The 27,610-nt window shown below is 37.6% G+C and overlaps 1 protein-coding gene across 2 annotated transcripts in view; it reads left to right on the top strand.

The window, feature by feature from the left end:
* The window catches only part of LOC134530043 (MMS19 nucleotide excision repair protein homolog), a 125,996-nt gene that overhangs the window by 77,559 nt on the left and 20,827 nt on the right, over nt 1-27,610 (top strand). For both annotated transcript variants that reach the window (XM_063364579.1, XM_063364580.1), the window contains exon 14: nt 22,255-22,420. In XM_063364579.1, coding sequence (XP_063220649.1) covers nt 22,255-22,420 — 166 coding nt within the window. The remainder of the gene's footprint in view (nt 1-22,254; nt 22,421-27,610) is intronic.

Below are 27,610 nucleotides of genomic sequence, written 5' to 3'. Positions count from 1 at the left end.
ATCTTCAGTCTTGGCTCTTGTTTCAGTGATCTTGTATCTTGTCTCTCGAACTCTTGTCATCTTGTAAACTGGACTGCTGCTCAGCTCATCTTAAGGAATCTGTAACAGTTTCAAAAATACATGTTAATTTAAATTACATAATTCCTGTTCTTTGGTCCTAAAAAAAAATTGTATTATTAGTACACATTACCCTGAAACAACATTATTATTCATTGTTTATTACTTAAAAAAAATGCTTTACCATAAAATCCTTTTTTGTTCTTTTCATTAGGCCTATTTATTTTCCTTCTTCTTAATTAAATTCTGCTTCAAATGTTAATCCTAACTTAAGACCTACCATCTATTTATTATTCATTACCTACATTATTTATGTTACCCTAAAATTCCCATAAGTTTCTAATACTTCCTATCAAAGACATTCTCTCTAAAAAAAAATTTACTTGTGACTCTTAACTTAACAAACTTAAAAAAAACTTTTACACTAGACTTAACTTATTATTCATTCTTAGTTACTAAATTTCTATATGTAAACTTTAGTACTTACAAACAAAAACTGCCTATTTCTCTCTACCTCTTAATCTCTTTCAATTATTACAATAATAATGTTACCTTGCATCTTTAAACTTTCTTCTTTTCAATTAAATTAGACATCTCATAACAATAAAAATTCTGCCTATACTCTTCTTATGGGTGTACAAACCAACAACAAAATTTCAAATTCTCAAGTTTCCTTATATTTAAATTATGCAATACAAATAACCTCTGTGGTGCCTGTACCCTTTTAGGCCTACCACCTTCTCCTCTCACAGCATGACAACTCTTATTCCTCGGGGTCTGTATTCACTGTTCCAAATCAAATATCTCAAAAAAATTAAAAACAAATTTATTATTTTAAGAAAACAAAAATTTACATTGAATTTACTATGGAGCCTGGAAATCTTAATGTCTCACAGCAGCTAACATGACTAAATCCCATGGAACCCCAGGTTTACATAACCTGTGCCCAAAAATTTAAGCATACCAGGCTTTCCCTGCACTGGTTTTACAGCATCACACACTATTTAGGGCCCCTGATCTGCCATCAGTCCCAAGGAGTTTTCCCACAACCCCTCTCTACACAAGCGCCTACCGCATTCCTCTCAAATGGCTATCGGTTTTACGGCATTCTTTTGGGATCCGACCATCAAGTTAGGGCTAATCGAACACTAAACCTCCATACTTCCAAACTAATGTAAATCAATTAAATTTTCTCTGTAAATTCTAAAAATCAAAAAAAATTATTCCAACATGCCAAAGAAACTTCCAAAAAAAATTCATAATCTTATCTTCAAACCATTAAAATAAAAATAAATAGATTACTCTGTTTTCTCCTTAATAACTGTAAACTGTCAACAAATATCATGTCGTAAATTTTAACTATGCTTACTGACTCTTAATCATAAAATCTCATTTGTCCTAATTAATAAACAACCGATTTCCTTAAAATCTCACTGTATCTCTCACACTCAAACTTCACTGGTTGAATATCTCAATAAATTCAAAAACAATTATCTAAACTCTTAAAGAAACTCCTCCCCAATTATTCAAATTACTTCACCTTATTTTATTTCATTACTTAAAACACCTTACTCAAAAAAAATTAATTAATTATCTAGCTATCTTCCATTATTATTTAATTACCGAACAAAACTTTCTCCTAAATTAATTTAGTAAAATTCAATTTCACATTAGGCAAGTACACTAACTCTCTACAGCAATGTTTCTCATTTCCCTCCTTCCTAACTGAATCCAATCTTACTTAACCTCCATGGAATTTACCTCACAAAATAACCAAAAATTTCACTGTAGTGCCTATCTGCTATAGGCCCACTACACAGGGGGCTCTAACCCCACCAACAAACTTCATTGAAATGGTACCCTATCCCATACAGGATAGCCACTTCGGTACTACCATGGGGAACTCCTGCCCCAAACTACTCACAACTCTCAGGATTCTCCTGACCCTTAATTCCGTAGTCAGCCCATCTCCTATGGTCTGCGCTACAATTCCCTTTCTTCCCAGGGACACAACGCCTCACCTTAGGGTCCCTCGCCCTAATGAAAACATTAATTTTGTCTCTCTGTTCTTTTGGAGTAAATTCCCTCTACACACAAAATCTAGCCTTCCCAGTTTTCTCAATGCTTATCGATTTTATAGTGTACCTCCTTAATAATGTTTACAAATCCCAAAAAAATATTTTTAAAACCGAGGTAGTATTTAACTAACAAAAACATAAACAACTTACAACGAAACACTTCTAGCCTATACATCATACACTTCTTAAATTAAATTACTTACATACTGAAAGTTCCTCTTCTTCTAAAACACACTTAAATTTAAATTTATTTAACCAATAGTCTATTTTCTTATCGCTAAGTTACCGTACAGCTGATCAAAACAAGGTCACGGCCTGTCCACGTCTCCGTATGAGCCCGTGACGTCACCGAATTCCATCAGGTGCGCCAACCCTCGCTTGCGGTTCCTCCGTTCTCCGCTAGGTCTCAGCACCTCCCCGTCACGTGTTCACTCTGCCACGTCCACTGACGTGTCGTTCTGAAACAACTCTCAACATTTTTCTAATTAAAACAAAACATCACTATAAATTCTATAACTCTCTTTTACATAAACTCTCGTTTTCTCTTTAATTCCTTTCTAACGTTTATCCTTCCCTCGACTGATTTAATTCGTACGTCTCGTCTCCTACGCGCACGAAAACAAAACAAACTTCTCTTGAAAATAATTCCTATTTACGAAAAAAACTTTATTTTAAATTATAATTCTCTTAACCTACAATCTTAAAATGAACTTCAATTAAATTAAACCACTTGCATTATCTCTAATAAGCATTTAACTTATAACGTATTCTCCTCACGTAATAATCCCCGATATAAATCTACAATAAATTCAACGACTTAAAACAACTTATCACTATAAACTTTATCCTTACAAGTATCCTCAAATAAACATCTGTTACGTCAAAAAAAAAATCTCAAAGACTTCCTCCACTATAGACTAAAATTCCGTAATCCTCTCCTCAAGTAAACTCTTAATAACCTGCTATCAGAAGCTGAAACTAACTTAATAATAAACATAAAAATCTACCTCTCTCTCTCTCCAGAAATAGAACCTATCCGGCGAACTCTACCATTTCTGTCACGATCCACCTTCAGAGGGGGGGGGCGAGAATCGTAGCTCTTTACATAGAAACAACTCGCTTGGCATCAACTAGTCTTAACTTCATAAAATACTTTACTGTACCTAGGATCATAGGTTCGTCATCCCGTACAGGATGTCTGGTGAGAGCTGAACTAAGGAGATTTTGCAAAATAACATAATACTTAATTAAAATTATTTTATTCTTAAAGTCAAATACTCAACATCATTTTAAAGAACATTTAAATAGCGGGATTACAATTTAAAACAATAATCTCTTTACTTCCTTAACGATTGAACGACCTTACAAGAGAGAGAATGAGAGAACTTCACTAAACACTTCCCTAGTCCTTCCGAATACCTCAAATCATAATTAATACTTAAAATTAAAACAAAGATAAGTCCATACTCACATTTTCCGAAAAGCCTTTCTTGATCGATTACTTTAAAAAAATAACGTAGGGGCCTCTCCTGCCCTTGAAATCCCGAACGAACATTACATTTTAAAAACTATGACGCGTGACCCCTGACGAGGGCCATAGCCTCCGCCCGAAAGCTTGACGACTACATTATGACCTAACTTAAATTAAACGACTCGTGGCCTCTGGCGTCGACCATAGCTTCCGCCCGAAAGCTTGAATTCCTACATCACGAACGAACTAACAACTCGTGACCACAGGTGAGACGCATAGCCTCCGCCTGAGTGAGCCTGAATTCCTACATCACGAACGAACTAACAACTCGTGACCACAGGTGAGACGCATAGCCTCCGCCTGAGTGAGCCCCGAGTCACCAATCACTTGCGCTTAAATTCGCGCGCCCTGCCGCGCCTACCATAACAAAAGCTCGTTATTGAAGTCAAATTTACTAAACAACTAACTAGAACATCTGGGAAGACTACCCCCCCTCTACCCCAATGTGCAGGCCACACCGCGCGGCTTGTTACGACAGCGCGCCCCAGTAACTGCGGCCCGTGGCTGCGCCAGCGTGCGGCCAAACAAACAAACAAAATTCTGCAAGCCCGCAGCGCGCCGCGCCGGCCCCGTGCCCCAATTACTTGGTCACGCCACTTGCGCTGACGAGTGAACAGAGCAGCCAGCCCAGAGTCCCGTCAGTAAAGTCCCTAAATTTGATTTCAACAACCCTGCAAAATTTCAACCCGCGACAATATGATTCCTCCATCTAGAATCATGCATGGCCTAGAATTACTCTAGTTATTTATTATTATTATTTATTTATTGTTTACAAAAGTTACAATATTTCTTACATTAGTCTCGCAAAACCTATTCACCTAGGTTTGTCTGCGAGTACGGAGTCACACTCGTTCATTAAATCTTATTTTATAATACACTTAAAATTGCTCTAATAGCTGTTTGAACATTGATTATTGTTTAAAAAGTATGGAGTATATTAACATAAATTACATTGAGTTAAGGTACATCTTTTTAAGTTTACGACTGAATTTTGTCCTGCTACTTCAATTTAAAACTTCAATAGGGGATGTTTTGTAAATCTAGTAGTAGTCTAGGAATTTTTTTTTTGTTTTTGGATAACTTGATTATGTATGGTACCTGTCACAAAGAAAACATAATTTTTCATTTAGCTCAAAAATGGCGCCAACGATTTTTCTCAAATTTCTCGTCATTTTATCTTTTAATAACATCTATAACATGGCTTACTCAGTCAGTTTTTACCGGGAAACTCTAAAAAAGGTAGCTGCCATACAAAATCAATTTTGTTTGTAAATTTTCCTATAAGCCCGGCAAACAGCGCCGTCACCAAAACCACTTTTGTTTTGTGATAGATAAAATACTTATTTGAAATTCTAACGTGTCCTCCGGCCAATATTCATGGGAATACATAACTTATTTTACAGGTACAAGAAGAAGACGTACCTGCCGTCGCAGTTGGAAGTAGTTCTGGTCCCACCACAGAGCAGGGTCAAGACGAAGTCGACTCATCAAAAGTACCTCAAGCATCTAGTCATAAGCCTGCATAAAAAGTGAATGTTGCCAAAGAAGACATAATTGAAATCGTGCCTTCTGCTCCTGCCGAAATCAAAGATGTGAATCTCGACGATGTAGGTTGCTGGCCTTCTCCTATGACCGACGAAGTAAGAACGCTTCTAGTACGTCGCGGATCTGACTCAGTACAGCACATCGATTCCAAATTTGCCGATGTTGTTCGCTCAGGGACTTCAACGAAAGGCGGTACCCGAAAACTAACCAAAGAGTGGTTCTACAAACCATTATCTAACGGCGAAAAGGTTCTCCGAACATGGATGGTGTACTCGCCTTTGAAGCAATCCTTGTATTGTTTTTCTTGCAAGCTGTTTGGCAATTCCGGCTCTAACTTCGCATCTGAAGAAGGATTCAACAAATGGTGGAAGCTAAATCCAAGAATAGGAGACCATGAAAATAGCCTGGGCCATGAACAGAGCTTCTTGAAATGGAAGGAGTTGGAAGTTCGCCTGAACTGTAAAGCAAACATCGATCAGAAACAACAAGAAGTTTTCGAAAGTGAGGAGAAGAAGTGAAGGGATGTACTGTACAGGTTGCTGAATATTATCCAGTTCTTAGCCAAACAGAATCTGGCCTTCAGAGGACACCGAGAAGACATTCGAGGAGATGATAGTGGCAATCGCGGGAACTTTCTGGAGTTAGTGCACCTCCTAGCTAAATACGACCCTCTTCTAATGGAACACCTGACAAAGATAAAGCTGGGAGCAAGAGTCTCAGTTTCGTATCTATCTCCAGAAACCCAGAATGAATTTATAAACTTACTGGGACAGCAAGTTCGATCCACCATCATCCGTCGTATTCAAGAAGCTAAATATTATTGCGTAATCTTCGGCAGTACACCAGACATCTCCCACAATGACCAAATGAGCCAAGTTCTGCGATATGTACATATCGAAGGAGAAAAAGTCGCCGTGGTAGAATCTTTCATTGACTTCTTCGAACCAAAAGGAAAAAATGCAGAAGATCTCAGCAACGATATAATCGCGAAGATAACATCAGACAGACTGGACATACAGAATCTGAGAGGACAGGCCTATGACAATGCTGCCACAATGTCAGGGATCCACAATGGAGTTCAAGCTCGGACTAAAACACTGAATCCGAAAGCTATATTCGTTGCATGCACAAACCACTCACTAAACTTGGCTGGGGTACACACTGCTTCTGAATCAGTGGATTCCGTGACGTTTTTTGTAACTCTGGAGAAGCTGTTTGCCTTCTTTTCCGCATCAACTGTTCGATGGAACGCTTTGGTTGCCATCACAGGTCAAGCAGTAAAACGAGTCACTGAAACGCGCTGGAGCGCTAGACATGTAGCTGTCAAGATGCTTAAAAATAAGTTTGAGGTAGTTCTTGAGGTACTGGAACAATTAACAGATTCATCTGAAACTTCAAAAACAAGATCGGTAGCCAGTCTTCTCCTGACAGCCATGCAGTCATTTAACTTCCTAACTTTTCTTGGCTTTTGGGCTGCAGTGCTACCTGAAGTAGATGACGCACAGATTTACCTGCAGCAACGAGGACTAAGTGTGGATAAGTGTGCTCAGAAACTCTGCGCTTTGAAAACCCTCTTAGTGGAAAGTAGAGACCGTTTTGTGCAAGAAGCAATTGACTTTGCTAAGAATCTCTGCGAAAAACTCGGAATCGAACTCAAAACGAGAATTCGCAGGAAAAAACGCATGCATGGCGATGAATCTTCTGAAGATGCAGCTTTGTCTCACGAACAGGAAATCCGTCGAGAGATTATCGCATCATTCGACAAGATCATTCAAGAAATGACGACTCGATTCAAGCAAATTCAAGAAATATCGGACACGTTCGGATTTTTGATGCCAGCGAAACTTTTGGACAGCAAGTTCGAGTGTGATCTTTCCCATGTATTAGAAGACATCGACAAGGACGAGTTTCAGATGGAGCAGAAGCGTCTTCAGCAGTTTGTTGTTTTTGCCTGTTCTGAATCAGAGGAAGATATAAGTGGTAAAGGACCACTGGAGCTCCTCCAGTTCATTCAAAAACTGAATCTCGGAATTTCGGTTCCAAATATAGTCATCTTGATTCGTATATAAGTATTTGACTTTGGCAATTAGTGTTGCAAGTTGTGAGAGAAGTTTTTCGAAGTTGAAGCTAATCAAAAATTACCTCAGATCTACTATGAGCTCCGCTAGACTATCAAACTTGGCTATATTGTCGATTGAACAATAATTGGCTGCTAATATTGATTTTGACAAAGTTATTTCTGACTTCGCTGTTCATAAGGCCCGTAGAATCCGCTTGTAAAACCGCTCATCCTATTTTAACTTCAATAAAAGGTACCTCATTGCATGTGAAATTTAATTTTAATTAAGCACCTATAGAATGGGGGCGGCAAAATTGGTGGTCTCCCGCCCCAGGCGCCGAGATGGCACGCTACGCCACTGACTTAGAAAATGATAAACAATAGAAGTTTCTTAACATTAGCTAAAACAAAAGGTTTATATTATCATATTATTTGTATTGTTAATATTATTATAAGGTATATATAAAATTATTATGTTATATTTTAGTAACCCTAGATTAGAAAATTCTTTGCTGCTAGATTTAAAGCAGTATAGATTATTTATAGTGCTTGTTTTGTGACATAAAAATTATATTATTAGGACCTACAAAGCATGGGTAGTTTGTTTACAAAATACGTGGCACGTGGGTGGAGCACACAGGACAGGAGAGGAGGTTCCGCGCGGTTGGCGGCCCTGTCATGTGGTGAAGAGATAACAAGTCGGCGTGCGCAAGACGCCGAGAGACAAAACAAAAAATACCACGATGTCCGAAAGGACTTTGATGATCTGTTTTTCACAAAGATGGCCTGGTTTGCAGGCGGATGTGTTATAAAATAAAACACAGATAAAGGGAGGAATTTAGACAAACTCAAGGCACTGTCGGCCGTGAGGAACAAACTAGATTACAACGTATTGTTTACGCTGCCGGACAGGGGGGCAACGACATGACCTTGCCTCCTCCAGCCGGTGAGGCGAGAGGGGGAGGGGTGAAGAGGATGACAGGGAGAATGACACGCGCGCTTGATAAAGCGCAAGCCTGAGGGTCGTCGCACCGACACGACGGAGGCCGCGCGGTGTCTCACCGCGCGCAAACTCAATCACAGTGGGACGTAAAACTCAAAATAAATTTTAAAATAGAAAAAGCAATATAACTACCGGGTGTACCAGCGATCAGTTCACAATGTTATTATTACAAAATTTGCTATCACAAAATTTAATTAATTTTTTTCTATATTTATTATTATTTTTATTTTAGGTATGCCTACTCGATTTAGGTATGCCTATAGACCAAACCACGCTCTGCTACCAATTGTAACGCCCCTCGTGCCTCAAAATTGAATTATTTTAAATTAATTAAAAAGAGCCTTGGAAACTTGCTGGGTAAGAATAATAAGAAAATAAGTTTATTGACCAGAGGTGGCACGAGGTGGAGAACAAGACAATTTAGAACACCCTGACACAAGCAACTGGGGAGCTGGTGGATCGTTTAAGGGAAGAAGGTATGTCATAAATAAATTAACACTACACAAGTAGCTTGGTCTATAGGTTCCCTGTTTTATTTAAAAATGTAACTAATGAATTCTGTTTTCATTTGATTTGGCATTTATAAGTTTCCCAATTAATGATATTAACAATATGCTTTAGTTTTTCGAGAAAGGGCCGGCCCTAATTTAGTATAACAACACATACTCAACTTTACCAACAAACAATTACATAAACAAAAATTTATTAGTATCACACCAAAATTTGATTTGTCCAATTATTACATCGATGATTAGTTTCATTGATTCTACATATTCTTGAGGAAAGCACTGTTCGCTGGTAGGCTATTCATTCGATTAATGTAGTTCGTAGCTAGAAAGTGGGGGGGGGGGGGGGGGATGTTGATTTCACATTACCACCCGGGTCTTCAAAAAATAACGTCGGGTCGCGGAAACATCTCTTCTAACGTGACCCGTAGTGGAGGTGCAGGACCACGAGCTGGGAGCAATTTGTCTCTCCAGCACTTCGACCCTGTCTGAAACCCAAATCAAATTCAAAACGAATTAGACTTGCTTCCAGACAGTCCTACACCGTCGGCGCAAAAGGCCAACAAACGGGAATGGGGGGGAAAAGGCCGGATTGTCACTCACCAGACAGGGAAGTTGACTTCTATTTACAGATGCGTCGCCAGCCAGGAACTGGATCCCGCGAATACGCGGCTGGGCGCGGTCGTTTTCTAATTTCAAAAAAAAATAACTATTACATTTTATACTACGCAGAAGGACTAAACTACTTGAAAAAGATTATAGGGATAGCATCCCTCATTTAGGCGACTACCTAGTCGGTTGCGGCCGGATGGAAGTTTTGCAGAGTCTCGTCGACTCGCCGATAATCAAACGGTCCGTCTGCAGTCGCGGCGCGAAGTGTCCCGCGGAGAAACGCGTCTCGTAATTAAAAGTAAAACTTGAATCAAAAGTGGAGGGGAGGACTGGGAGTCCGGACCGAAAGGTCCCGAAGTTCCCCGAGTGAGGGCCATAAAAAAAAACTCTGATTGAAGTCTCGAAGCTGGTAGCATTGCGTCGACTTTAGCGCTACCTGTTGGGGGCTGTCTGAAATAAAAAAGAATTGACTCGACCAAGGCGTCTGCTTAAACCAAGGGTTAAAGGGCGCAGTCTAGTGCTACACTCTGGCGGCCTACAGGGTAAGTTGGCTGGGTGGTTAGCGAGTTTGCCGCTAGGTGTCGCGGTTAGGTCCATCTTGGCACACACATTTTTTTTATGCAAGGCATCCTGGGAGACGGTCGCTGTCTGCTGGGGTTTCTGACCTGTCATTGGCCTTAGGCGAATTCTTAGAACCGAAAGAGGAGGGGGGGAGCAAAAGTGCAACGACGCTGAGAACAAGCGTCCATGACGTGCTTTTCGAGGAGAGAACCTAATACGTATTCGTGACCAGACTTACTTCTCTCAGCAGCTCTCTGAGAAGTAGCAGCTTGCAGCCCAGAAGCTGCTCTATGCAGTTTTGGTCGTGCAGGGAATTAAAATTACAAACTCGGGACGTGACTGCAGGCGAGAGAAATTTCAACCGGGCTGACCATGTCCACATTAGACAGCAAAATATCAGAATGGCCCCCTGGGAAGGGGCGTCGGTCCACTGGCACAAAGTTTAAAACCGTGTTGTACACCGGCCTAACAAAAGTAAATCACCCCCATTAACAACCAGATAAATTTAAAAAAATAAGAAATCCCCAAAAAATTTTAAAATTATAGAACAAAAATTAAAAAAGTGACGAAATGCCTAATTTCTGGCACAACTTTCAAGGATAAAAATATTAATAAAAATATTACAGCATAAGGAAGTTGGACAAAAGAAAATTAACAAATTTACAGTTTTTATCGGTTAAGCATCGCACATTTTATTCTTAAATCAAGTTTGAAAATTAGGGGTGAGACCGTGGGTGTACTATTATGCAAAAAAAAAAAAAAGAGTAAAGTAATCTATAAAAACAAAACCTATTCATGGAAAGTACGTTTATTTAAAAAGTAGACTTTGCGAAAGCACGCCAAATAATTTAAATTACCTAATGAGTGATGCAATAAAACCATTTTATTCAACGTAAAAAAAAAAAAGGAACCCGTAACAAGAACGTGACTTGTAACTATACGCATAACGATCGTGCGGGTTAACTCGGTTCCTGACAGAGCGCGTGCGTGCATGCAGTCTGCGAACTATCTATATAAATCTTCTACTACGTGTGCGCGCTCTATATGGGAATACAGGAATCAACACAACCAAACTGGCGCTGCTTACGTTTTTATAAGCGGTATAAAGGGACTCCCAAGACATTAAAGATGAAGTTTATAACTTTTAAAAACATCTTTAAAACACGATTTACACATCAGATTACTTTGTAATAGGCTTAATTAAGTTAGTAAGTAGTTTTATCTGAACGAATGGCGTAAACTGCGTAAAGCAATAGGCACGTTGTAAACAACGGGAATTTATTGCATTACATCAAATGAGGTTAAAATGGGACAGAAATAAAATGGTTCAAATAACGGGAAAACGTAAATAACGGCAACGTAAATAAGTGGTTTCGCTGTATAATTTTTGTAAGTGGAAGATGTAATTGTCCATTTAAATTTCTTTTAAACATCAGGGTGAGGAGGGGGATGTCATATATTAGTGTATCTGGGTCAGAATTTGCAAGTCGAATTATTGTAAAATGAATTTAATTTGAATTGACGAATCGAATATCAAAAAATACGAACTCGAATTCGGAAATTTCGAATATTCGCAGAACCCAACTTTCCAGGGCAATGCTTATCATTCTCTGTATCCCACACAGCAATGCAGATCGTGAAAGGATTTTTTTCACAAATTTAAACAAGAACCCAATTCAGAGCAAAAATGTGTGATGCAACTCTAGAAAAACTGGTCAATCAAACTGAAATCATCACAAGGAGGACTTTATTATGAACAGAATTTCGATGCAAATTTTTTTAAAAAGGCCTAAATCTTCAACATGCATGTCATTGAAGAAGTGAAAATTATCTGCATTTAATTTGTACATGTGCTGAAATACTAACCCAACCTCAATTTCCAATTTCATAATCAAAATTTGTTTAAAGTTACATAATTTTTTGTACATAAGGAGATTTCCTCTAACAAACTACAAATGTAACCAATTTAAAATAACATTATTTTGTGAGCAGACCTACGTGTGAAGTTGTTTGCATTTGTTCCTATTGATTGTTGGAAACAGTTTTAAGTGATTGACGTGAAATATTAATTTATGCACATTAGTGCCTATAATATTGTATGTTGTTAGATATATTTAAGCGTTTTCACAAGCCACAGCAAAAATTCACAAACTAAAAATCCTTAAGATTTTGTTTTTATCAGGGTTGGCAGCTATGACATTTGTAATACTATGGTATTTACAGGTTCATTGCAACTGTTATGGCTTATGATGTTCATTTGTTTTGTTTAGTTTCCCGGACTTTCGGCAAGGTTTTATTTGGTGTGGTCACGAGCGTCAGTGGCCTCGGACGTTGCCATGACGACGCATCATATCAACAACGCTCCGTTGTGTTCGAAAAGTTCCGTGTACCATAACATTTTAATTGGTCGATTGGAAGAAAGACACCTAGCGTCGATGTTTGGATTGGTTGGCGAGTGCCGACAATGCAAAATTTAAATATATAGAAAAAAATAGTGTAATCTGACGCCGGGAAGTTGAAGTAATTCTGCATTAATTCCCGTGTGGAATTGTACTATTTTCGGCAGATCAGCGTTCAGTGTAGCTACGAAGCGGTAGCTAAACGCAAGAGTTAATTACCGTTTACATCGGTAAATGAATGCAGGGCACGGGAACAACTTTACCGTGAGATATAAGGTTTAGAATCTTTATGCCTTATACCAGGATTCAGGTATGGCCGGCTGCATTAACATTTAGTGACGTTAACGCCGTACATCTGTAATTATGTCCAAGCGAACATATCCTAACATCTCTCACGTTATTAGAGATTAACGTGTCTTCTATAATTTTGAACCCATGCGTGTTTTAACAGTGTTTCTATAATATTATAGGCCCCTTCTGGGAGGGGTGCTCTCAGAATGATTAATCTGATTGCCGTAACAAAAGGGATAAACAACAGTGCTATAACGAGTAAACAAGGGGTTTCCAAAAATGACTGTTACCAGAACAATTTATTAAATAATTTATCCAAGGCGATCAACAACTGCCAAAGTTCATTACATATGTTCAAACATGGGAATTTCACATTAACATGCTTTCCAAGAGCAAGTTATTAACAAGAGCATACTCCATCATGATCTCAAGTATGTGTAAAGTTATTTTTATTTTATTAACACGTTATTGTCCCTCGTCATTAAATATGTTCCTTTATCAATGCAGATTATAAATTCACACTAAATATTGAGGGTTACAAATTCATTCTCATTGGACACACGCGGCAGAAAGCCCCATATTACACAAAGCGAGCCATCTTAAATGATCCTCAAGGCACAAACATACAAAAGTGGTTAACACGCCATACATCATAAATTTGCACTCTAAATAGTTATAAAAAAAAAAGGAAAGACTTGGTAAAGAACAAACAGAGAATGTGCGCACATTAATTACACAAAGAATAAAAAGTGATAAGCTTCGCTGCCAACGCTGGGACTAGCATTCCTATCCTAGCGGGTAAATTACAGAGCCCTCACGAAAATTGTCTCGCAGTGCGCGAACCACAAATACATCTCGCGAGTCACGGTTGACTAAAGGAGGAAAAACTCTAAGAATTACTCAAAACAGAATTTAGAAGGTGGCAGCTGAGACAATGATTTAAAAAAAAAAAAAAAAATAGTAAGGAAAATTTAAAATATTTACGTTAAAAAAAACGGGGGCGGCCACCGCGCCCCATCAAAAATCACTTAAAGTCAATATCAACCGTACCTTATCAGCGAGAGCAAAAGTATGTTGATCGGTCGGAGTCCCAGCGTCGAAACAGGAAGAGGAAGGAACAAGCCCTTATAAAAACTACCCAGGTGGCGCTAGCGTCGTCAACCGCCGACCGAAGAAACGAAAAGAGGGGAGCGGGAGGGGAGGGTTTTCAAGCAAAAGTAAATGGTGGGAAAGAGAGGGAGGGAAGGCCGTGTGCACGGGCGCCTATGCCGCCCGTTACAATTTTATTTAGTGGTGCACCGATATGACTTTACCGATTACCGATTCGATTACCGATTATGAGAGCAATAATCGGCATATACCGATTCAGTTACCGATTATAATGAGATTTTTTTAAGTGTAATAATGCACACAAAAATTTTTATTCCCATGTGAATTTAATAACAAGATTAGGTAAAATTGAGAATACAGTTATAATAACAGTATAAAAATATATAAAATACACTATTAAGTCATTGCAAAGTGTAAATTAAATTAACTTCTATTTAAATATTTGTTATTGTAAACAACTTGAACTATAGTCTAATAATTGTAATTTACAATGGGTAAGTTTTTGTTGCGGAAAACTAGCATTATTATCGACTATCACATAAGGTTGCATCAAGAAATTACTGTTTAACAATGTAAACATGCTGCTTTATTTTGTTCACTTGAGTTTATAGAAAAATGTTTCCACACTTCACTTCTTTTCTCCCTACTCGCCATCTCACTATAATTATATAAAAATGACTAAAAACCAATTCTAGCACATGTTATTTTATTTCTGTTGACTGAATATATAAAATTATAAATACTTTTTCACTTTTCACGTCACATACAAATAACACAACAACGGATAATGTTACCAAAGACGCCTATAACGAGTTTGTAAAACGCAGTGATAAAAACTAGAAAGTATCGGGACCACGATTTTGAACCGCTACTACGACTCGAAAAGATCGATTGTCATAGAATCCACTGCAACTGTTTGTGGTATTTTGATTGCGTGCCATCTATTTTACGTCTCTGGCTATAGGTAATGAACAAGGCCACTAAACAAACAATTGACGAAACGTAAATAAACGTGTAGGAAAAATGTATTTTTTTATTTTTTTTTATTTATTTATAAGCCTCCATTTCTCCAGGCAGCCTGAAGGGGAGTTGTCAATACAAAACACATAGGACACTCACATACAGAACTCAAATTCAGTACAGCGGATATTTTGTCATGGTGCTACCAGCAAATCATATACAGTAGCAATTAATATACAGTTTTGATACATTAAATTATATAACATATATTAAAAAATAAAAACAAAAGTGGGACTTATATACATATGTAGCTAGATACAAGACAAGACAGATACAAGTCATAAATAGTCAATGTTTACAGAGTATTTAATATACAAAACAGATACAATAACTATATTTGCAGAGCATTTAATATAATCACTTTTCAAAAAATATGAATCACCCATCTAAAAACTCTTTAACAGAGTAGAACGCTTCTTTAGTTAAATACTCTTTTAATTCCTTTTTAAATTTCTTATCATTTCTAGTATTTATCATATGTCTTGGAAGTTTGTTAATTAATTTTATGCCACAATAGTACGGGCCTTGTGCAAATATATTGGTTCTATGCCCTACTATCTGTAACTTATTTTGACCCCTGGTATTACATATATTCATGTATATCACTATTTTGTTTAAAATTTATATGTTGAGTTACAAACAATATGGTATGATATATGTACAAGGAGGGGAGTGTAAGAAAGTTTAGCTCCTTGAAGAGAGGTTTGCAATGGTACTTTTTATTTTTACCTTTTATTATTCTTAGTATTTTTTTTTGAAGGCGAAATAATTTAATTGCTTTACTTGAGTTTCCCCAAAAAATAATACCATACTCAAGGATAGATTGAACGTTTGAGAAATATAGAGCTCGGACAGCTTGAGTCGAACAAATATTTTTAATGGTTTGCATAGCATAACACATAGTGCTTAATTTTTTAGAAATAGTGTTTATGTGCACATTCCAGGATAGATTTTTATCAATTACTAAACCAAGAAATTTTATTTCATTTTTAATTTCCAATTTTCTGTTTCCAATAGGCTTAATTTCGTCTTCCAGAATTAAATGTTTTGACCGTGAAAATTTCATTATAGTGGATTTAGAAATGTTGAGGACAAGTTTATTTTTTTGGAACCATTTATTGAGTTCACTTATCACTGTATTTGTTATGTTTATAAAATCTGTTTTTTCAGTTCCTGATATTATTACACTTGTATCATCAGCAAACATAGTTGTTTCACCTTTAATTAATCTTACTGTTTGTGGAAGGTCATTGATAAATAATATAAATAATATTGGCCCCAATATCGAGCCTTGAGGTACACCAATGGTTACTGGATTTTTTTGCGAAATGTATTCTATTAATCTTCCATTGTTATTTCTATGAGTAATTGCTGTAACTTGATAACGGTTATGTAAATATGATTGAAATATTTTAAGTGGTACTCCTCTTACCCCATATGATTCTAATTTTGTAATTAACAACTTATGATCTACACAATCAAAAGCCTTAGAGAGATCAGCAAAAATACCTAAGACATGGTTTTGTTTATCGAAAGAGTCAACTACTTTGTTTATAAAGTGATATATTGCTTGTTCTGTTGATTTCCCTTTTAAAAAGCCAAACTGATTTGGTGATATTATTTTATATTTTTCTAAAAATGCTATTAACTGGTGGGCAATGATTTTTTCAAGAATTTTTGAGAAAGAAGAAAGTACTGCAATAGGCCTATAATTGGTCATACTAGTAGCTTCTCCCTTTTTGTGGATCGGGATTATTTTAGCCCACTTTAGCCTATCAGGAAACACTCCGTTTAGTAAACAATGATTAAAAATATATGTTAGTGGATACTTAATGGCATGACAGCATTTTTTTATTATGGTCATAGGTATTTCATCTAAGCCAGCTGAATTCTTTGCTTTTAGAATGTTTACTATTTTAAGTATATCATTTTCAGTAATTGGATTGAAAATTATAGATTCTTGGTTTATGTTTATTGAACCTTTGTCTTTTTGAGGGATGGTAATATCAGCTATTTGTGGGTCAGCTTGCCTTACTAGTTCATGAGGTACTGTTGTAAAAAATTTATTAAACTCATTGACAATTATAATTGGATTTTCAACTAGGCAGTCCTTTATTTTTAGAGATAGATTTACATGGCAGTGACCTTGTTTAGTTTCTTGTTTTATTAAATTCCACATTTGTTTACACTTATTAGGTGCTTTATCTATTATATTATTATTATATAGCTTTTTAGCTGTATTAATTAACTCTTTATATATCTTTTCATAATTTTTAATATATATTTTTTGACTTTCACTTATATTTCTCCTTTTTTCTTGGTAGAGTGATCTAAGTCTATTGTATGAAATGTGAAGTCCTCTAGTCATCCATTTGTTGGAAGTGTTGTTTTTATCCTTTACTGTTACTTTTGGGAAGGCTCGTTCAAATATCCGTGAGAATGTGTTGGAAAACACATTCCACGCCATATTAGAGTCATTCTGAGAGTATACCTCGTGCCAGTTCTCCTTCTGTAGCAGGTTATTGAAAAGAGTAATTTTATCATCATTAAATTTTCTTCTATTGTAAGTTGTAAACAACTTTTTAATTTTGATATTACTATCTAAAATAGATTTTTCTAGTGCAATGATTTGGGCATCATGATCAGACAGGGCTGTTACATAGTTTAGAGATGTGTAGTGTATGTGATTTATGTTTGTTATGATGTTATCTAGGGTGCTTCTATTTGAGTAGGTTATTCTAGTGGGTTCAGAAATTGAGCATTTTAAGTTAAATTGTAGGAGGAGGTTCTTGAAAGTGTCTGTTTTATTATTACTTTCACTCATATTAATATTAAAGTCTCCACAGATTATTTGATATCTGCTCTGTTTCCTTGTCATAACTAAGATTTTTTCAATACTTGTGAAAAAAAATTTTAAGTTAGAGGTAATAGGTGATCTATAAACTACAATAATACAAGATTTTAGATGAGGTAGTATTACACAACCTGCCTCGATAACCTTATCCTGGCACCAGTTTTCCAGTTTTAAGACTTTGAAGGCTGTGTTGTTTTTTACATAGATGCAGACTCCACCCCCACTAACTTTATCTCTACAATAGCTTGTTGCAAGTACATATTTATCGAAATGACAACAGGAAATCTCTTCCTGTTTTAACCAATGCTCTGATAAACATAGAATGTCAGGTTGCAGCAAGTATAGAATATTTTCAAGTTCAATTTTTTTATTTCTCAAACTGCGCATGTTTTGGTGCATGATAGTAAATTTTTCAGATAAACTTGGCGTGGAAGCATTTGAGAGTTTAGAGTTTCGTATGGTGTGATTTTGAGGTTGGTTAACTTTAACTTTAAATGCAAGGGGTGTGCATTTATTTTCCTTTAAAAGATTTAATCTAAAAAAGGTGGCTTCATGTTTTTATTTTTATTTCCAAGTAGCCATTTATCAAGAAAAGTAGATTTTTTATTGTTGGGTTGTAGTTGGGGACTATGATTGACTGTTTTATTTTTAACAAGGTTTTTTCCACTTGCTAACCAGTGTTCTAAGAAAGTGCGTTTATCATGCTGATGTTGTTTAACCATTTTAAAAATACTGCAAATTTTGGATGCTACATAAGATTTCCCAGTTCTATTGAGATGTTGTCCATGAGTAGTGTGCATGTCTCGACTAACATCAGTTACATCAATAAAATTTACATTTGTGTAAAGCATGCAAACACCCTTGATTTTACTATTAGTTGTTTTGATTGCTTGGTTAACACAAGAGTTTGGGACCAAATCGTGCCTGTGAGGTAAACTTACGACCACTACTGTTTTCTCCTTTAGCGATTCCAGGCTTTCTTCAAGTAGATGCACCGCTCGGTCTCCTTGATCCCTTGCCACGTCGTTAGAACCTCCTATAATCACCACACTGTTATAAGTTTGTAGGCATTTGGGGTCTTCTTTTTTTTATTGTTCGAGGCAATGAGATTTATTAAACTTAACGAAATATCTGTAATTATGATATGACAGAGTTAGATGAATTTTGTAATATATACAAATATTACGGTATATTGTCCTAAAATGTGTAACAAAATATGACACGGTAAAAACCTACTTAATTACGCCGGGACGTAAATAATCGGCAAAGTAATCGTTAAGATAATCGCCGATTACGATTAATCGGTAAGTACCCATAATCGCCGATTTCGATTCATCGGTATCCACATCGGTGCACCACTAATTTTATTGGATTTAAACGTAATTATGAACGAACTGTCACATACAGGTCCAGTGGTCTTAGGAGTCAGGGTTTCGTGCCTGACTAGCTGGAGCTAAGTAACAAACATAATAACGGAAATTGACATTGACATTCAACAATTTATGAACTTTTTGTTGCATGTGCCCACCATAGCAGAACCGAGGTTTGAAATAATTGTTTTGTCTTCGTTTTCTCGAGAAAGCTGTTACTGAGGTCATGTAGCCTATGTTACACTTGTCAATTATTCATTATAAAATAAATATTTTTTTTATTGTTATGACTAACTACCATTTTGTGTTTTCATTAATGATCACTAGGTTATGTTAACCATAATTCAAGGTGCCCAAATCCATAACATTATTAATTGGTTTATTATTATTATATATTTTTCTTTAGTGAATGCTCATGATAGTTTACAGAAACGTTTGTCACGTACAACGTGTGGCTATTGTACAGAATACAGTGGCACACAAAACGTGTGGCGTACGTTTACACATTCAAAACAAACATTGGCCATTTTTAACTTACTTAAGCCTGATATTCACTTTTAGACACAACGATCTCGCATCCGTTTGACTCAGATTGGAATCTTACTAAAAAAAAACTTCCAAACATTTGGATTAGGGATTAAAATACATTCTTGGCATATTCTGGCCTATCAGAACTGTCCTTACAAAATTGTTCTGACCTCAGGGATTTTGCTAATGTGAGTTATATATGTAACAAACAACTATGTTACTTAACTGAACTAATAGCTACATCTAATTTGTGGTTCTAAAATGAATACTTACAATAAAATACTTCAAAATACAATTAAAATTCACTAATATAAAAAACAAAATAATTACAAAAACGCTCACCCATTGGCTGTCGACAGACTTAAGAATTCCCAAGACATTGAAACTAAAAAAATTAAATAAATACATTGCTAAAATTATTGCTCAGATGCAAAACGCAGAATTGCAAAGAAGTAATTTGGAATAAGACATTAAATTATGAAGTTAACCATTTCAATAAATTTGTAGCGATTTGAAGAAGAATGTTTCTTATAACATTAGTTAAATCTTAAAATGTCAATAGAGGTTAATATACCAAAGTTTTTAATTATTACAATCAAGAATAACACTTCTTATACAATTATTTTGCTGTCCCAATACAGAAATCTTGTTATGTCAACTAAACTTAAACTAATCCTGTCCCCTTCTTGTTAATGAACATTAAACCAAAAATATTTTTTTTTGTTAACAGTCCATAACCATTAATAAGAGCTTTAAGAACTAATTTTAAACTGCCCTTTGCAATCCACAGTTTTATTTAGCATTAGGAACTATGTTGCATATCTGGAGTTGGTCAACTACTTAAAAGTAAAAGTCATACTAATGATATAGAGAGCAACACACATTAACACAGTTAGGTGTATTTTCATCGAGAGACAATCTCTTCCTCCCTCCCTTGCATTTCATGGCCTGCATGACTGGACCTGTCAATTAATTAGTTCAGTTTGCACATTGAGGCTCTTGAAGACATCTACTAAAAATAGTCATTATATGTCAATGTTTTAACCACTAACTGTTCTTTAACATCCTACTAAAACTAAATTCTTAATGTGTGATGAACACGTTCATTGTTGGTGTAACGGAAGCAAAGCTCTATGTTGGTTCCGCAGTCCAGCCGCGTTATAGCTTCAGGTACGAGTGGACAACTTGAAAATAGCTGTTCAATGATTTTAAATCATTTGGAATGTTTGAGTATGTTTGAAAACTAGTAACATTATCAAAATAACATATTTGAATTGCAGATGCAGAATCTAAATAAATATGCATGTTATCGCTCCCAAAAAGATGTACACAGGTTCCTGAGGGTTTTGTGGAGTTCTCATTCCTGTCTATGTGCACCAAAACAAGTGCCGGAGATTGTGTGCAGAGTAGAGCTTTAAATACTTGACTCAAGCCTATTAAAGCTCAAAAACTTTCAGCAGTTTCCTTTTTGTCTAAGGAAACTAAAAACACTAGCGAAATTTCACTGATACAAACCTAGAGAAATCTAGGAATATTATGTACTTAGTAATTGTGAATCTCGTACAATGCAGTTAAGCAAATTATTTAATAGGCATTCATTACAATTTGAGTACCATATTTACGCATACATATATGGGTCACACATTTTATGCCGATCTTTAGTTTAAAAATATTTAGTGCAATTCTTATCCATGAAAATTTATAACTTTGGGTAAAAAAAAATTTTTATTGCAGAGTGTCGTTGAGTATGTGTGTGAATAACTATCTTGTGTTGGTTTTCAATAATCATGCTTCGAGTGAATATAAATTGTTTAGTTAGAGTATTGCAGCAGTGTATAAAAAGTACTATGAAAGACGCCATTGTGCTCATCTGCCTGGCCGCCGTGCCAGTTGCCCAGCCGGCACCGACGAGTGACCTGACTTGCTGGTCTGGCATTCCGCTGGAGGAGGAAAATATAAAAATAAACCAGCCAATTGTGTGTGTGCATTCTGTAAGTGCGTGAAGCCATGTGGCGGTGTTGACTCTCTCCTTCACGTGTCTATTTCTACAGGTTTTTAAAACCCAACTGTAACCCAACATCATTGTTTTATTGCGCAAAACCTGAAACTCACCCATGGTCGACTCCTAGCACGGTCGTGCGATGTTGCTTGTCCAAGATCTGTCGTGTAAGGATCAGCAGAGGTATGCTGACATGAGCTTAAATTAAATAAACTAGGAAGAATAAGCCTCCACCACAAGAAAATAGTCCCTATAAAAAGAAGGGAGAGGTCCCTAGGGAATACTGGAGAGGGTAGAAGGGGCAGGTGGAGAAATTGATGGTGAGGACTTTAGGAACATGACTTTGACGTCGATGAATTGTAGAAACTAAAGAAGGGCAAGCGGTGATAACATGAACAAGAGTTCGGTGCAACTCCTAAGCCTAAAAGGTCCGTAGTACACGAGCAAAATGTATCTAAGTAAGTGTTAGACAATGTACAGTGTAATACACAAACTATGCATAACAATTACTTTGCGAAGAACGTAGATGGACGAGAGTAAGTTCTTCAGCTAGAGCACTGGCCGAAAGGAGGGGGGGGGGGGGGTATAGCCAGTGGATGAATACCCGTGCCACAACTGGATGTGCTGGCAGACAAGCTGCTGCGCACGGCTCTCCAAGGCACGGACCCAGAGCGCACCTCCTCAGCACTTGTAACAACACAGTTTCAGTTTGTCGTTGTGTGATGTCGCAGGTGGCACTGTGCGAAGCCCTGCTAGCAGGCCTGTATGGTGGCGTGCGCGTGCCACAACTGGATGTGCTGGCGGACAAGCTGCTGCGCACGGCTCTCCAAGGCACGGACCCAGAGCGCACCTCGGCCGCACGACTGCTGGCGTGCTTCGTCAACAAGAAGCAGGATGGTAAGTCCTAGCTACTCTAATGACTATCCATCACAGAAGAAGGTGATGGGGTTTGTTAATTTTTTTATGTACACATTTATTACATTCTTCAGGAAGTCTAGTTCCCCCACTGTTTATTACTTTATTTAAATATTGCATAATATTAAAATTTATGTCTATTTTAAAAATATGTCTCATTCATCTCTGGCTTGGACTCATAACTAAGCATTTATTTTATAGAGAAACTTAATAACATTGAATCAAAAAGCCTACCTTTACTTTTTTTTTTTGTGTAAAAAGGAATACCATTTTCACCCAGAGAGAGTAAAAAAAATTGAAAAAATTATATCCACCATTGTTGTGTTAATTAATTTAAATCACACAAAGCATTTCAGGATTATTAGCAACTTTATTTTACGATTACAGCCATTACAGTAATTCTTAAGTAAAGTTCAAATGTGACAAGATTATAGTAAAATATTTTGAAAATATATTACCCTAGAACTTTTTTACGTATGTGAAAAACAGGCAGCACAAAAAATAATAACTAGTTATTAAGTCTACAAATTAAGTCTACAACTGTGCAAAAGTCGGGGCTAATAAAAAAAACTAGGCGGTTGTGGTTTGTGTGTTCAGCAAAGTGACTAGTAGTCAATGGGATGTAGACTAAATAAATGTGATATGAAGCGGGCTGCAAACGAGAGGCATGATACGAGAGCTAACAGCTAGAGATGTACCCATTTAGTGAAGGGAGCTGTCAGCGTAGGCTAGGACAAACGTAAAAAGATTTAGTGAAGCGATAGTGCAGCACTGGGATGTACACTAGTAATAAGGTATAGCAGAGTGTATGATCGGTAAAGTGACCTTGCAGCACTGGGATAGACACTAGTAATAAGGTATAGCAGAGTGTATGATCAGTAAAGTGACCTTGCAGCACTGGAATAGACACTAGTAATAAGGTATAGCAGAGTGTATGATCAGTAAAGTGACCTTGCAGCACTGGGATGGACACTAGTAATAAGGTATAGCAGAGTGTATGATCAGTAAAGCGACCTTGCAGCACTAGGATAGACACTAGCAATAAGGTATAGCAGAGTGTATGATCAGTAAAGTGACCTTGCAGCACTGGGATAGACACTAGTAATAAGGTATAGCAGAGTGTATGAACAGTAAAGTGACCTTGCAGCACTGGAATAGACACTAGTAATAAGGTATAGCAGAGTGTATGATCAGTAAAGTGACCTTGCAGCACTGGGATGGACACTAGTAATAAGGTATAGCAGATGTATGATCGGTAAAGTGACCTTGCAGCACTGGGATGGACACTAGTAAGAAGGTATAGCAGAGTGTATGATCGGTAAAGCGACCTGGTAGCACTGGACACTAGTAATAAGGTATAGCAGAGTGTATGATCAGTAAAGTGTCCTTGCAGCACTGGGATGGACATTAGTAATAAGGTATAGCAGAGTGTATGATCAGTAAAGTGACCTTGCAGCACTGGGATAGACACTAGTAATAAGGTATAGCAGAGTGTATGAACAGTAAAGTGACCTTGCAGCACTGGAATAGACACTAGTAATAAGGTATAGCAGAGTGTATGATCAGTAAAGTGACCTTGCAGCACTGGGATGGACACTAGTAATAAGGTATAGCAGAGTGTATGATCAGTAAAGCGACCTTGCAGCACTAGGATAGACACTAGCAATAAGGTATAGCAGAGTGTATGATCAGTTAAGTGACCTTGCAGCACTGGGATAGACACTAGTAATAAGGTATAGCAGAGTGTATGATCAGTAAAGTGACCTTGCAGCACAGGGTTGGACACTAGTAATAAGGTATAGCAGAGTGTATGATCGGTGAAGCGACCTGGTAGCACTGGACACTAGTAATAAGGTATAGCAGAGTGTATGATCAGTAAAGTGTCCTTGCAGCACTGGGATGGACATAAGTAATAAGGTATAGCAGAGTGTATGATCAGTAAAGTGACCTTGCAGCACTGGGATAGACACTAGTAATAAGGTATAGCAGAGTGTATGAACAGTAAAGTGACCTTGCAGCACTGGAATAGACACTAGTAATAAGGTATAGCAGAGTGTATGATCAGTAAAGTGACCTTGCAGCACTGGGATGGACACTAGTAATAAGGTATAGCAGATGTATGATCGGTAAAGTGACCTTGCAGCACTGGGATGGACACTAGTAAGAAGGTATAGCAGAGTGTATGATCGGTAAAGCGACCTGGTAGCACTGGACACTAGTAATAAGGTATAGCAGAGTGTATGATCAGTAAAGTGTCCTTGCAGCACTGGGATGGACATTAGTAATAAGGTATAGCAGAGTGTATGATCAGTAAAGTGACCTTGCAGCACTGGGATAGACACTAGTAATAAGGTATAGCAGAGTGTATGAACAGTAAAGTGACCTTGCAGCACTGGAATAGACACTAGTAATAAGGTATAGCAGAGTGTATGATCAGTAAAGTGACCTTGCAGCACTGGGATGGACACTAGTAATAAGGTATAGCAGAGTGTATGATCAGTAAAGCGACCTTGCAGCACTAGGATAGACACTAGCAATAAGGTATAGCAGAGTGTATGATCAGTAAAGTGACCTTGCAGCACTGGGATGGACACTAGTAATAAGGAATAACAGAGAGTATGATCAGTAAAGTGACCTTGCAGCACTGGGATGGACACTAGTAATAAGGAATAGCAGAGTGTATGATCAGTAAAGTGACCTTGCAGCACAGGGTTGGACACTAGTAATAAGGTATAGCAGAGTGTATGATCAGTAAAGTGACCTTGCAGCACTGAAATGGACACTAATTATAAGGTATAGCAGAGTGTATGATCGATAAAGCGACCTGGTAGCACTGGACACTAGTAATAAGGTATAGCAGAGTGTATGATCAGTAAAGTGACCTTGCAGCACTGGGATGGACACTAGTAATAAGGTATAGCAGAGTGTATGATCAGTAAAGTGAACTTGCAGCACTGGGATGGACACTAGTAATAAGGTTTAGCAGAGCGTATGATCAGTAAAGTGACTTTGCAGCACTGCGATGGACACTAGTTAAAAGGTATAGCAGAGTGTATGATTGGTAAAGCGATCTGGTAGTACTGGACACTAGTAATAAGGTATAGCAGAGTGTATGATCAGTAAAGTGACCTTGCTGCACTGGGATGGACACTAGTAATAAGGTATAGCAGAGTGTATGATCAGTAAAGTGACCTAGCAGCACAGGGTTGGACACTAGTAATAAGGTATAGCAGAGTGTATGATCAGTAAAGTGACCTAGCAGCACTGGGATGGACACTAGTAATAAGGTTTAGCAGAGTGTATGATCAGTAAAGTGACCTTGCAGCACTGGGATGGACACTAGTAATAAGGTTTAGCAGAGCGTATGATCAGTAAAGTGACCTTGCTGCACTGGGATGGACACTAGTAATAAGGTATAGCAGAGTGTATGATCAGTAAAGTGACCTTGCAGCACTGGGATGGACACTAGTAATAAGGTATAGCAGAGTGTATGATCAGTAAAGTGACCTTGCAGCACTGGGATGGACACTAGTAATAAGGTATAGCAGACTGTATGATCAGTAAAGTGACCTTGCAGCACTGGGATGGACACTAGTAATAAGGTATAGCAGAGTGTATGATCCGTAAAGTGACCTTGCAGCACTGGGATGGACACTAGTAATAAGGTATAGCAGAGCGTATGATCAGTAAAGTGACCTTGCAGCACTGGGATGGACACTAGTAATAAGGTATAGCAGAGTGTATGATCAGTAAAGTGACTTTGCAGCACTGGGATGGACACTAGTTAAAAGGTATAGCAGAGTGTATGATTGGTAAAGCGATCTGGTAGTACTGGACACTAGTAATAAGGTATAGCAGAGTGTATGACCAGTAAAGTGACCTTGCTGCACTGGGATGGACACTAGTAATAAGGTATAGCAGTGTGTATGATCAGTAAAGTGACCTTGCAGCACTGGGATGGACACTAGTAACAAGGTATAGCAGAGTGTATGATCAGTAAAGTGACCTTGCAGCACTGGGATAGACACTAGTAATAAGGTATAGCAGAGTGTATAATCAGTAAAGTGACCTTGCAGCACTGGGATGGACACTAGTAATAAGGTATAGCAGAGCATATGATCCGTAAAGTGACCTTGCAGCACTGGTATGGACACTAGTAATAAGGTATAGCAGAGCGTATGATCAGTAAAGTGACCTTGCAGCACTGGGATGGAAACTTTTAATAAGGTATAGCTGAGTGTATGATTAGTAAAGTGACCTTGCAGCACTGGGATGGACACTAGTAATAAGGAATAGCAGAGTGTATGATCAGTAAAGTGATCTTGCAGCACAGGGTTGGACACTAGTAATAAGGTATAGCAGAGTGTATAATCAGTAAAGTGACCTTGCAGCACTGGGATGGACACTAGTAATAAGGTATAGCAGAGCATATGATCCGTAAAGTGACCTTGCAGCACTGGTATGGACACTAGTAATAAGGTATAGCAGAGCGTATGATCAGTAAAGTGACCTTGCAGCACTGGGATGGAAACTAGTAATAAGGTATAGCTGAGTGTATGATCAGTAAAGTGATCTTGCAGCACAGGGTTGGACACTAGTAATAAGGTATAGCAGAGTGTATGATCAGTAAAGTGACCTTGCAGCACTGGGATGGACACTAGTAAGAAGGTATAGCAGAGTGTATGATCGGTAAATCGACCTGGTAGCACTGGACACTAGTAATAAGGTATAGCAGAGTGTATGATCAGTAAAGTGACCTTGCTGCACTGGGATGGACACTAGTAATAAGGTATAGCAGAGTGTATGATCAGTAAAGTGACCTTGCAGCTCTGGTATAGACACTAGTAATAAGGTATAGCAGAGTGTACTATCAGTAAAATGACCTTGCAGCACTGGGATGGACACTAGTAATAAGGTATAGCAGAGCGTATGATCAGTAAAGTGACCTTGCAGCACTGGGATGGACACTAGTAATAAGGTATAGCAGAGTGTATGATCAGTAAAGTGACCTTGCAGCACTGGGATGGACACTAGTAATAAGGTATAGCAGAGTGTATGATCAGTAAAGTGACCTAGCAGCACTGGGATGGACACTAGTAATAAGGTTTAGCAGAGCGTATGATCATTAAAGTGACTTTGCAGCACTGGGATGGACACCAGTAATTAGGTATA

Source organism: Bacillus rossius, chromosome 3 (assembly GCF_032445375.1).
Source record: "Bacillus rossius redtenbacheri isolate Brsri chromosome 3, Brsri_v3, whole genome shotgun sequence".
Taxonomy (NCBI): Eukaryota; Metazoa; Arthropoda; class Insecta; order Phasmatodea; family Bacillidae; genus Bacillus; species Bacillus rossius.
This window is presented reverse-complemented; position numbering and strand designations above follow the sequence as displayed.